This window comes from Patagioenas fasciata, chromosome 3 (assembly GCF_037038585.1).
Source record: "Patagioenas fasciata isolate bPatFas1 chromosome 3, bPatFas1.hap1, whole genome shotgun sequence".
Classification (NCBI taxonomy): Eukaryota; Metazoa; Chordata; class Aves; order Columbiformes; family Columbidae; genus Patagioenas; species Patagioenas fasciata.
The window spans coordinates 103933410-103946059 of record NC_092522.1 but is presented as its reverse complement, the minus strand read 5'-3'; the positions used below and the strand labels follow the sequence as shown (position 1 = coordinate 103946059).

Genomic DNA, 12650 nt, shown 5'->3' with positions numbered 1-12650 from the left:
AATGAATAAGAATATTGTATTTGACAATAGTGCTACCTGGACTTCATCTGTAAGAGTAAATTAAACAGTGCCAGGACAAAGACCAAACAAATAACAATGTGATTATTTACAAGGTTGGTTAGAGAGGTCTGTGACTTAATTTTAAGCTTCACCGACTAATTTTCACTGACCCAAATAATTCACAGGCTTGACTAGGGAGTTAGCGCTGGCAGGGGACCATTCCCACTATGGAGGGAGACAGCCTGTTCTTGAAGATCTGGCTAGACCACACCAGTTGGCCTCACGGCCAGAGAATGGGCCTTTGCCATGCCTAATTTACTACACAGATGTTGTAATACTGGTTGGATGTAATCTCTTAGATATCGGATTAGAAAAGGAATAGGTATGCCACAAGTGATTTTGGCCAGTTGGGGAATGTCCAAATGAAGCCAATTAGGTGTCTCCCAGGAGGGGTGAGGGGGCCATAACAGCATCCAGGTTTGCCCGAATTTGGCCTTTTCCCTTATGTCAGGATCAGCCCAATGACCGTTCTCAGTGATACATAAGCTGTGGCAGACTGGGGAGATCTTTGTCTAGAGTCAAAGGCCACCTGCAAGAAATGCTTTAACTGGATAGCAGGCTAGTGGACTTTGGCATACAGGAGATAATTCTTCTGCATCTCTAAGCATCTCTAAACCCCAAGAGGCAATTTGATTTTCTCACATCATGGAGTGATATAATAAGAGTCCTTTATTCATGCTCCGGACACGTTTTATGCTCTGTAATGATGTGATCAGGTGAAGTTGCACCTGCTGTTTAATACAGACATTTTAGGACCTGTGTTTTCTTTCATCTGTTGACAAAGTTAATATGCCAGGTGCTACATAAGACAGAACTAGAAGAACAACAGCTACCATCGGGAGCTTATGGGCTGAAATAAAAGAACACATAGAAAAAATCATTGGACGGTACAGAGCAGGCCAGTGATAAATAAATTAAAATCCAATTAATGGAGAAGTTCAATACCAGTTGTAGTTCGATCTTACTCTTGTATTGTGGTGGCAAAAGCAGTTAACTGATTGTAAGTCTTGCTGATGCGAGCCTTTTAAAGTATGTGAGCAACAAGCCCGCTGAGACTGGGGCCTGTTTTATGAGTGGATAGGTTATTGAAGGAGTATGATTAGGTTATTAAGGACAGAATGAATGCATAAAAAGTGAGAGCCAACATAGAGGCTTGGTGCAGACCTTTGCAGGTGAAGAAAGAGAATTTAAACTGATAGGTCAAGCTCAGAGAGTAGATCAAGAGCTTAAAACTGAGATGATAAAATTTAAAGGCTGCATAAAGTGATTATTGAACTGAGGAAAAGCAGTGATATCAGATGGCTTCTGTGCAGTGACTGTCAAAATGTTCACTTAGACCACAGGCAGACAGTAGGCAACAGGGCAGAAGAGAACATGTGTTCATTAGCTTGTACAGAAATGTCACTTTCCTGACCCACAGCACACACTAACATCCTACTGACCAACAAACCAGCACCAAGCACAGCTCAGGCACAATTCGCTATTGCCCCACAAGAGATTAGCTGCATCTCCTTTACCCAAGTTTTACATGGATGTAATTCTATGGCCTTCAGCAGTTTTATTTTGGATTTACATTGGACTGTGCTGTATTCCCCTGACGCAGAAAATGGAGCAGAAGCAGCTAAAGCTCCCTCTATACTGTGACTCACCGGGAGCCCACCACATGCTGGGCAACCAGCACCTCCCCGGGTCATGTCTCCTCAGAGGGGTGAGAACAGCACAAGCCAGGGCACACTCCTGACAGACACCCAGCCTGTTCCGGGGACAAAAGCTGTGCCTGGCCTGCGTGACCTCAGGCACTGGCCCGTGTCTTTTCCCACTGTACAGGTAGTAGCCTCAGGGTTGAACGAGCCGTCTGGATCTGTCAAGCTGGTTCCAGCTTAGCGATGTCTCCTGATGTTTCCGATCTTAAGTCTGGAGAACTTCTGCTGTGGAAAGTTCCTGACACAGTCTTGAGTGTCATCTGTGCTGTGTTGCACTGGAATGTATGACAGATCCATCACATCTTTAAAAAAGAAAAGGAAATACTAGATGTAAATGACAGTTTGTTCTCTCCTATTTATGCAGATCACAGCATCATTTTACTGTACATTCAGCTTTCACAGAAGGAGACATCTCTGCTCTTTTAAAGCCTATCATTTTTTGTCACTATTTTGAGCCCTGTTGAGAGTGAAGAATTCGTCCATGATTTTTTAGTTTCAGTTTCAGAGGCAGGTCTTTGCTTTCTATTTAGACCAGTCTGTGATGCAGTAATTTGGATATTGGGAAGGAATTTTGACTAGTAATTGTGTCCCTTGTCTGTGGACTGTGTGTTCCGTACATTGTTTAAAACCTTAAATTGTAAATCATCCTATTTTCATAACCTCATCTTTGTTTCCAATTCATTGTCCATTGAAACATTCCACACCAAGATTACCTTTTTCCTCCATGTCCACCAGTGTAGAAAAATCTACCAGCAGGCCCATTGCGTGCAAAGGGCAAACTGAAATACTATCGATCTGTGAGACAGAGGAGGTGAATGACATTAAATGAATACATGCATTTTATGATGCTTGAATTTCAGCGTGCCTGAGAATTCTGTGTTAATCTGCCTGACTTCATTACTGTGAGATACAAAGGTTTCTGCTGTGCTCATGAATGAAGGATATGCTTTTCATTTCTATGGTCAATAATAAAAATGGTAATTTATAGGAAAAATATAAAACTGAATAAAAAAGACCATATAACCTATTGTTAAAGGAATGACTTTGAAGGAACTGGCAGTAGCCTTTTGAAAAGACAATCTAAACAATGAATTAGTGATGTGGATAGGTATAGTCATAAAATATAAGAACTGAAAAGTCCTCGTGCTTAAGAAGTAAACTAATCACTAAGGGCTACTCGTAACCCTCATGTAGATTCATAAAGATTTGCAATTGACCCTATTCAAAAGAGAGCACAGCTTTCTTCAGAATGGAAACTCTAACTCTTTTGTGCTCTCTATAGGTTCTTCTAGACAACAGGCTCACCAACACAAACAAATGCATTCATATAGCATAGCTATGAGAAAGAAATGAATGCTAATCCCAGTTCACCTGGATAACTGAAGCAGAAATAGTTTAACTGAATTGTCTGAATTTGCACAGGAATTCTTATGGCAAAGTCAGAATGTGACTTATGGATCCTTTTGCATGACCTTTCCCTTTCCTTTTGAAAAATAAATTTATTTTCTTCTTTGTTCTCAAACACAACAAATCCATACATGTTTTGTCTACTTTAGCCTATTCCTAAAATTTTAGTCTAGTTTTGGGCAGAACTTGTGAGAATAATGCTGACTTGTTTCAAGGGATAAATTTTTATTTTCTTCTAATCATTCTCTAACTGTTTCTGGATATATGTACGTGATATAACTTTGGAATAAATTAACAGCTTCTTTTTCAAAGTACGAAACTACTGTTTCAATGTAAAGTTTCTTCATTATGAAGTTAGCGGTAAGATCTCCTGGTTACTTACATGAATATAAAGGATCATTCAGAATATTTCTGTTGTAACTTTCATTTTGTTCATTACTCCTGTGCAGCCAAATTAGAGGACATACGTATGACTTATGCAATATAGGCATATCATGTGAGCAAAGTCTCCATGGAAACTGCCTAATCTGTGCTTTTATTTAATTAGAGTTGTCCATTACCTCTCCAAATGAAATTTAATTTAAATTCATATGCCAGTCATTTTTTAAAATTGCCTATGACTTTTTGTCTGTCACTTAACAAGATCTCTACTAGGCTCTATTTCAGCAAAATCAGTTTATTTAACAATAGTGTTTATAAACAAGATGTTTATTTGGCATCTTAGCTTATCCAACATTCTTAACATGCTCAGGGCTTATTTTTTATGCAGTATCTGTGCTATACTACCCATTGTTATCAATTGTGTATTCTTAACCTCACAAATGATCAAAACCAGGAACAATTGTTTGAGAGTGTCCACATGAGTATATTCACACATTTTGCTTGCTGTGAGATGATTGGGAAAAATGATAGCACAAATACAAAGTGCAACCAAGACCAAGAAATACACAGAGCACATATATTTGTTGAATGGAGCATTGAAACAGGCAAAACAGTGTGTTTGTTGTGAGCTGAACCACAAAACCCAGCTTGTCTGATGCAGGGATTGAGGTACTCTTAAGAAAAGCCTGAGTTGGTTCAAAGTTACAGAAATGTCTGCCTGAGAGCTTGAGGAACTTCAACTGATGTGAGTTATTTAGAGGTCTTCAGTCCTCGGTTGTGCACTACAGAAACGTGGTGTGCAATATGTGATTTTTGTCTTTCTGTGAAGAACTGCTGGTCAAACATACAGTGAGAGGCTATGCAGTGCTCCACTCTCTCGCTGTTCTTTTGAGTTGTCTGTGCTTTTAACACAGATGGTAAGAAAAAATACAGTGGAAGGCTGTATATAACCAAACAACTTCCACTCAGCTGAGACGCCAGCAAGTATGGATAATAAGGCAAAAGAAATTCTAAAAATCTAAAAAGATAGTATTGCGTACTTACATGAAACCTGTTACTGTGACATTTTGTATCCTAATCTATGTATTCTCAAGCTAATCTTGTATTTTAAGGAAGTGTTACTGACCCAATTTTCCATATGCTGTTCCGTGTTAGGAATATCCTTGCTAAGTGCCAGGTCCAAATTAATTTGTATGCCAGCGTGACAAGAGCGCAATGCGGAGGCAACAAGCTGCAGTTCTGAAGGTGATATAGGCAGGTAGCCAAGAGCTGCACTCAGGCCATTCAGCTGATTTCTGCTTTTGTGCAGCATAGACAAATCATCTGAGCTTAAGTACTCTTCCAGAATTACAGAAGTTGTCTCTGGTACAAAAGTAAATTGTATTGACAGGAGAAACTCACCATCACAGCGTTATCTGAGATCAGAATTCCAAAACTGAAATGGTTGTGAATAAACAGTGAAGAAAGTTCTCTGAGAATCGTGAATGGCATTATTATCAGAGGTGGGAAGTGCTAAAGGCACAACTGGAGGACTGACAATAATGATTTTTCCTGGAATAAATACGTTAAGGCTAAAAGGCAATAGAATTAAATGTGACTAAGCAAAGATGAAAAGAACAATGTAAAAGATGTTTAAAAAAAAAAAAAAGCATTTATGAATATTATGACACTAGTGATGTGAAAATATCTGGCAAAATTTAAAAAAATAGATGAACACTAGAAAAATGGGTAACGAGGAACAGATAGTGAAGATAATAGCATCTCAATAGCTTCACAGTATCACAGATGCTGAATGGTAATAGGTATCACTGACTGGATTTAAAAACTGGTGGAGAGTTTATGTCTGGGTATACGAAAATATCTGAATTATTAAATAGCTCCTTTGTTTCTGTCTTTTCAGAAGAAGAGGGTGGCGATCTGCTCAAGTCGGGCTTCAGTTTTCCAGGGACGCCAGAGGAGGAGCTAGGTACATACACCATCTCTCAGATAACTGCTACTGCTGGGGCGGCCGTGGGGGCAGGAGGCTGCTCGGGGGCACAGCCTGTACCCAGCCACACAGCCCACAGCAGGCATGGCACCCTTACCCAAAAACCTCTCACTCCATGCCCAAAAACCTCTCACGCCATGCCCAAAAAACCTCTCATTCGAGTCCTGCTGGGAATTTCTCACCTGCTGTGTAAAGTTAGAGAATCGAAAGCAGAAAAACGTCAGATTTGGGTAACATCCAGGCAACCACGAATTCAAAAGGTGGTGTTCAAGGAAATTATCAACTTTCCTTCTTTTGTCTTTTTCTTTTTGTCTTACGCTTTAGAGAACATAATAATTGCCTAAAGAGTTTTCAATGTTACCTTTTAAATTTAAGAAGAAATCAGAAACTCATAGTGGATGGATACTCATCAGTGACATCTTGATACCTCGCTTTCAGAAAGCTAGTAGTACAATGTCCTACTGGCTTTCATGTAGCCAGATTTATACCTTTCAGATTGTGCAAAACTGAAGTTTCTGTTCCTGGAATTTCATGTTCATATTGTCACTGTTTTATGTGAAATCCATCAAAATTTTGATTTATATGCAATTACTTTATGCGGTTATTTTTGGAGAAGAATTGTGGAAAGTGGTTTCTTTGTGTTTGCTTCTTAAAGATCCCTTTATTCAAAGTGAGTGTACTTACATTTCAGACGTTCAGTGTAACAGTAATATTTCTCCTTTTATGCATATGCTTATGTTAATACTTTGCAATGGTTTATTTTGCACTGTTAGTATATTTTTGTATTTGACAAAAATGTTATGAACTCTCACCCTGACCTTATTGTTGGACATTAACAGGAACATAAATCATTGTTGCTATATTAAGAAAAAAAAAAACCAAACAGTTTGAACAAGGAGCATGAATTCAAACAGGGGATGTCATTATGTTAAATTATCTCTTAGAGCAGGATTTTCTAGAACAAGTGATGTTCCCAGTCAGTTACGCTCAAGTCAGGGAGTTCCATAAACATTCAGTGTAGAAATACCTGTATCAGTCTTGTTTGTCCACTTAATATTAAAAATCAAGTAAAAAAAAAAAAGCTACAGGATAGGTTCCAAACATCAGTCAGAAGGGAGAGACTAAAGAACCTTTAGGCAGTTTCTGCAGTAATTAAAATAGTGTAAGAGAGAAGACACAGTTAAACACGACTCTCCATAGGAGCAAGTGAATCCTATGGAGAAGTCATGGAATGAGCACGTCTCTCACCCTTCTTGGACATTTATTGTTGTTTTTTTTTTTCCCTGCTGCCCCATTTCACAGCACACAGGAAGGAATTCAGATGCCCTGTGGTAGAATTCATCTCATCGAACAGCTGGAGAGTAGGGCAGATGTAGATGTCTAAACTGTAGATACCTCGACTTCCTTTAGAGGCAGTGAAGGGTGATAGACTTTTCTAGGACATTGCAGATTTGGCCAGCTTTAGAAGCTTAACTTAGGGTGAGATGAATCATGTCAAAATTGTTCTCTTTCCCATTTGGTTGAGAAAGAACTGCAGGATTTCTGAAGCCATAATAACTGTTGTATAAGTCAATGGTATTAAATGTCAGGTCTCTACAGGAATAAGGACCCTCGTATGAAACAGGTAATCAATGATTGACACAGATATGGCTAAAGTGATCAATCATCCAGCACTTTGATTAGGAAGAAGATAGAGGATTAATCAAAAGAAATTAGGAACAAGAAAGTAAAAAACAAGAATAAAATGGTGAAAAGACTACAAAGAAACTAAGCTGCTTTCAAAAACTTGAGCTATTTATGGCTGGAGGACTGAAAAAAATAGGCTAAAAGCAAGGAAAGATCTGTCATTACTGATGTAATTTTGTGTGACTATTGGAGTCCTCTAAAAGTACCAATGATCACAAGGTAATGAATGTGGAGAGGTGGATGGTTTTAATATTTTCAGTAGGAAACCAGTCCTCCTGATTTAGCTGCCAAACTGTGGATGACCAAAATAGATGGACTGGACACCATCGGTAATTTAAAAACATATGATGTCCCATTCTCCAATCACTGTAAAACAAGAAGGAGCATACTATGGAAGATGGAAGTTGTGAAGACTGTTATAAAAGTTTTGGGAAAGTCAGTTAAATCCAGTGTAGACAAGCTCTGCAGCTACAGCGGTGCTAGTGATTAACATCTCTACAGACAACTGGGACATGTCTGTCTGTCTGTCTGTCTGTCTGTCCCAGACTATTAGATCTTTCTCAGTCTCCACTTTTTCTTGCTGTTGCACATGTATAAAGGTGAATATTCATTGGAGAGAAATCTGTATCTGGGTGGATACTCTACTCACTGGTCTATGGAAAAGAGCTCTCTCTCTCTAGATGTATATGTTAAGGTATACTCCAAAGACTATGAACTTATTTGGTATGAACACTCTCAGTCTGAAGGACTGCTGGAGACATTCATCCCTGAAAGAACCACAGAAAGGGCTTTCCTTGAGAAGTAAAACCATTGCCCAAGTCAATGCAGAACAGAGGCGGTATTCTTTGAGGTAGCTCTAACTGCATGGCCATTAGTTATTCTAGACTCTTGTACCTGTTCACTTTTCAAAGGGGCTTCAAGCTACATTCTCTCTGGTACAGAAAAATCTCTGGCTCCAGGCCCTTATTTGTAAAATGAGTTCAGTATTTCCTAGTGAGGTTTCAGGGCTTTGGTGGGGATTAATTAATATTTGCACAGTATCTCACCAGAGCGAAAATATTATTAATACAAGGATCCACTGCTTTAACTGGGAAAAGGTATCAAGGGATGGGACTGATCTCAACTCTTTTACATTATTGATTCTCTAAAAGATCCCATTAGTTAAAAGAGGCAGAAAAGCGATGGATTCCTTCAAAAAAAGCTTGCTCAGGCATTCATAGTCTGTTCTCAAGGACAATATTTCATAGTTTTTCCATTACCATTTATTTGTTAACAGAGTTCACGGTGATAAGTATTGTCATGGTTACAAGATTCTCACTCACACCAAAAATGCTCTTTTTGCTAGGAATATCTCAAGTAAGCAACCTGATAAAGGTAGCAGGGCATGGTGGTAGCAGCAAGAGATCTGACATGTGTGATCTCAAGCAGCTCACTCTAAGTCTCATGGAAACTGGACTTCTTCCAATTCCAAGTTTTCTTCTAGCTGGTGATTACAAAATCTGAACACTATTAATGTATTAGAAAATAAACATTTTACAAAGCTACTCTTTTCTATGCAAACTGGAAACTTCTCACAGTCTTGTTTACTTTGGGCATGTATAGAGTCAAGAAACAATTTGCTTTGGGTGTCAAAAACAAATGCTGCGATCTTAACAAGAAACACGGAAAATGTGCCATGTGTAAATGGCATTCAAACAGTAAAAGAAACATGTGAACAGGGAAGATGGGATGAACTTTTCTTTAAATAAAGATTTTAATAAAGAGGGAAAAATAGATTGTTGAAAAATTACTTTGACTCATTTGTATAAATAAGGAAAACAATTGCTTTACACAAATTTAACACTTCGCAGCTTATAATGTTAAGCAAATAAAGATAACTCACATTAAAGGCTTTTTGTTTCAGTAAGTTACTCTTTTCAGGAAAGGATATTGAGTTGATGTTAAGAAAAAGGTTAAAACCCATTAAATAGGTTGCAGTTATTAATAGTGCTCCTAACCTGCTCTAGTTGCAAAGTAAACTGTTAATGGAGTTTAAGGGCAAGTTACAAAAATGTATTTTTATTTCACAGTGTTGCAGTCATGCTTCTGATTAATTGATATAGTTCAAGTGTCAGACAGCAACTCATGGTTATTCAATCACTGTTGATTGCATGATCATGCCTTTATGACCTTATGTGTTGAAAGGAAGAAAGGCTATAACTGAAATAAAAAAATAAAGGTCTGTCTTTCTACCTAATCATCCAGCCTTCCTCAGTGCAGTCAGTGTCTGAACACTCTCCACTTTTCATGGGTTTTAGCTTCATGTAACAGGCTTTTCCCAAGGACAGGCAAGGGGTTGGCAGTGGGCACTTGGCTCTCTGTGCCAGATCCATCCTCGATCCACCTCTCCCCAGAGCACCCAGGGATGATGGTTAAACAGGCTTTGTTTGGAGTTGGTGGGACTTCAGTCAGACACAGGGCTTGGCCATACAAAATAAACTGCTACAATGACACTTATCTCTGTAATTAGCAGGCACAGTAGCAAATACTTCGTTTAAAATTCTTAGATGGGCACTATCCCGGAGACTGAATGCTTTCATGCTTCACAAACCCTGAAAGGTACAGAAGTTACTTTTATTCTTGTGCTATGGGCAACTGAGGTAGGGAGTCCACAAGAGATATGCACAAAGGTTAACTTTAACCCCGTGAGGCAGGGTCAGGCCGCTCAGTGGCCATTGTCATCACTTCCCATGGCCTTATCCTGGAACACACACAAAATTCCTGCCTGGACAGGAAACCTTGGCTGCAGATTTCCCAAATTAAACCTCTAAACACAAGATTGTCTTTCTTCCGTATAGTAAAAACATGTAGACTGTTCTTTGGGTATTGAGATACAAAAGTATTTTAAATTAACAAAAGGTTTTAAATATAAGATGCCCCAATATGTTTCCATGTCACTGTCCTATTTGCTTATTGTGACTAGTTGAACAGATACTGCAAAAAATAACCCCTTTTTTTTAATTCCATCATACCTCTTAATAGTTTCACATCAGATCCTTCCTTTTCCTGTATCTAGAAACTGTAGTGTAGAAGTTTACTGATAGGATGATCAAGACCGCATAAAATGTTAAAATAATTGGGAACGTTTTTCAAAAAAATAGATTTTGAACTTTAAGTTCCTTTTAGTTAGGCTTGAGAGCTTGTTCGGTGATTCACTTTCAGTCATAGAACAAAATCATATCATATGGCCTGAGCATCACATAAAAACATGCTAACTATCCTGCATTTTAATTATAGACTGTTGGAAACAAATGCTTACTAACAATCTGCAGACCAGAAGCTATTTCTAAAAATTAAACACCTCATAATGTCAGATAACTCTGTAAAAATCCCATTAGGCCCAAGGTCAATTGACAAGGAGGAGGAGATATTTGTAAGGATGTAAGATTAATCAAATGGATTATTTGTAATGAATTATTCATCCATTTCTATTACAGAATACTAAAGGGGTCGATGCATTTGTTACTTTACCAAGAAACAAATATTTTTGTTATAAATGATTTGTGCATTCTGACAGGGATGTCCATCTGAGGAGGCTCCTAAGTTCAGTTGCAGAGGAAATAAGTTTTTTCCACATCGTGAAGCTCCATCCTAGTGCTAGACCGCATCTGGACCACTGATTCCAGTGTCTGCACTGGAAAGAATGAAAGACCTTTCCAAGGAAAAGAGAGAGAAAAGCAGGGAGAAGCTGAAACAGCTTCAGTTCAGTTTCACACGTGGGATGTTCGCACAGGAGGGATGTTTTTCTCACCCTCATGACCCACTGACCCTGTAACACCTGGATGCACAGCTGATCTGCACCATTTACTTTCCCACAGAGAGCGCAGCAGCTGCAATGGAGATGAGAGACTGACTCATCTGACTGCTTCCCCTGCCCGCCTTCTTCACTGAGTGTCTTCACTGCATTGTCTCCTTTCAAAAGCATAAATTGTGCAGCCTTTCAAATGAATTCCTGTGACGGGCAGTTTAAATGATGTACTCTCCATTTCCCCAGAAAAAAATTGCCGTGTTCTACCTCCACATTCATTGTAGGCTGCTTAGGCTGTTGAGGGCAGGACAATTTGTATTGGGACAGCCAGGGTGGTGGGAGAACTTCCAGCGTGGCGGTACGTGACCACGGCTGCCTCTCACAGCGCTGACCCCATAGGTCACTGCTTCAGTCTGCCTTCCTAAGGGGATTTGTGCCGGTGTAATGAGTGCAGCAGGATAAACATCAGCAAATATTGCTTACACAGTCCCAGTTTCACTGGTGAGTTCAGTTGTCACCTTTCATTGTGAATTTCTTTTGCAATTCCATTTGTTTTTTCCATCTTTTTACAAAGTAATTTTTGTTCATAAATAATCAGCCATCAGCATATTAAGATGCCCTGTCTCAGACTTGCCAAGGCTGTAGGTGCTTGCACCACCACCTTGTCCCAGGAGCAGAGTTCACAGTTTGATCCTTCCCGGCCGTATGGAAAATCTGGGTGCTAATCATTGCAGGAAAAGGCAATTAATATTGGCATTGTTTCTCACAGACCCAAAACAGAGCTCAGCCAGGCAGAAAAGAGACAGCACCCTGATTTGAAAAATTCCCAGTCTGAAGGTTACAGAAAGAGGGAGATTGTCTGCATGTTGCTATGGCAACAGGTTTAAAAGGGAGCTTGTCACCAGGCTGCTGTTCTTCCTGCACCCCATAGGAAAATCAGGATGAGACCTCCTCTATCTCAGTGGGTTGAGCTGAGCAGAAAAGTTCACAGTAAAATGACAAAGCAGCAAGAGGCAGCACCAAGGGTGTACAGCTAGGCAGATAATGATGAACTCCAAAAAGTCAAAGAAATAACTGGTTTTGGTCAGATGAAGGCTGAAACTCTGAAATTGTTGGTGAATCAGAAGGCTGCAAAAAACTGATGCTGAAGGATATAGAATATCAAATAATTTTCTTCAGTTCTGACAATTTAAAAGCTGTATTGAATGTTTAAAAAACTAAAGAAGATTTTGAGATAGAAAGATATTTTAAATTGAACAGTCATACATTCTGTGGCAATAATCAATGCTTTTGAGAATCAATGCTTAGGTTATTTATTTCCCAGAAGAGCACTCTATAAAATAAGGAAAATCTTTAAAATATATCCATGTTTTAAAGAGACAGGAAAAGGCAATTTAGAAGGAATGTGTGATAAATATTTTTGCTTAGATATAGAAACATTTGTTCTTGCAGTCCCCTCAGTATTACAGAAGATAGTAAACTTCCTCCATGATATATCATCATAAATAAAGGACAAAATCAGAAGAATTCCAGAAACACCAAGCAAAAAAACGTCACTCAAGTAAGAAATTCATAAATATCAGGATTATTTATTTAGTTTGATTTTCATTTAATGATCAACAATAAGTATTTCTTATTA

General features: G+C 38.8%; 1 protein-coding gene across 12 annotated transcripts in view; it reads left to right on the top strand.

Moving 5' to 3' along the window:
* DLGAP2 (DLG associated protein 2) overlaps positions 1-12650 on the top strand; it is a 463673-nt gene that overhangs the window by 355646 nt on the left and 95377 nt on the right. For 9 of the 12 annotated variants that reach the window (XM_071807012.1, XM_071807011.1, XM_071807021.1 and 6 more), the window contains one exon: positions 5452-5517. The exons of the other annotated variants lie outside the window; for them this stretch is intronic. In XM_071807012.1, coding sequence (XP_071663113.1) covers positions 5452-5517 — 66 coding nt within the window. The remainder of the gene's footprint in view (positions 1-5451; positions 5518-12650) is intronic. 12 annotated transcript variants of the gene reach the window in all.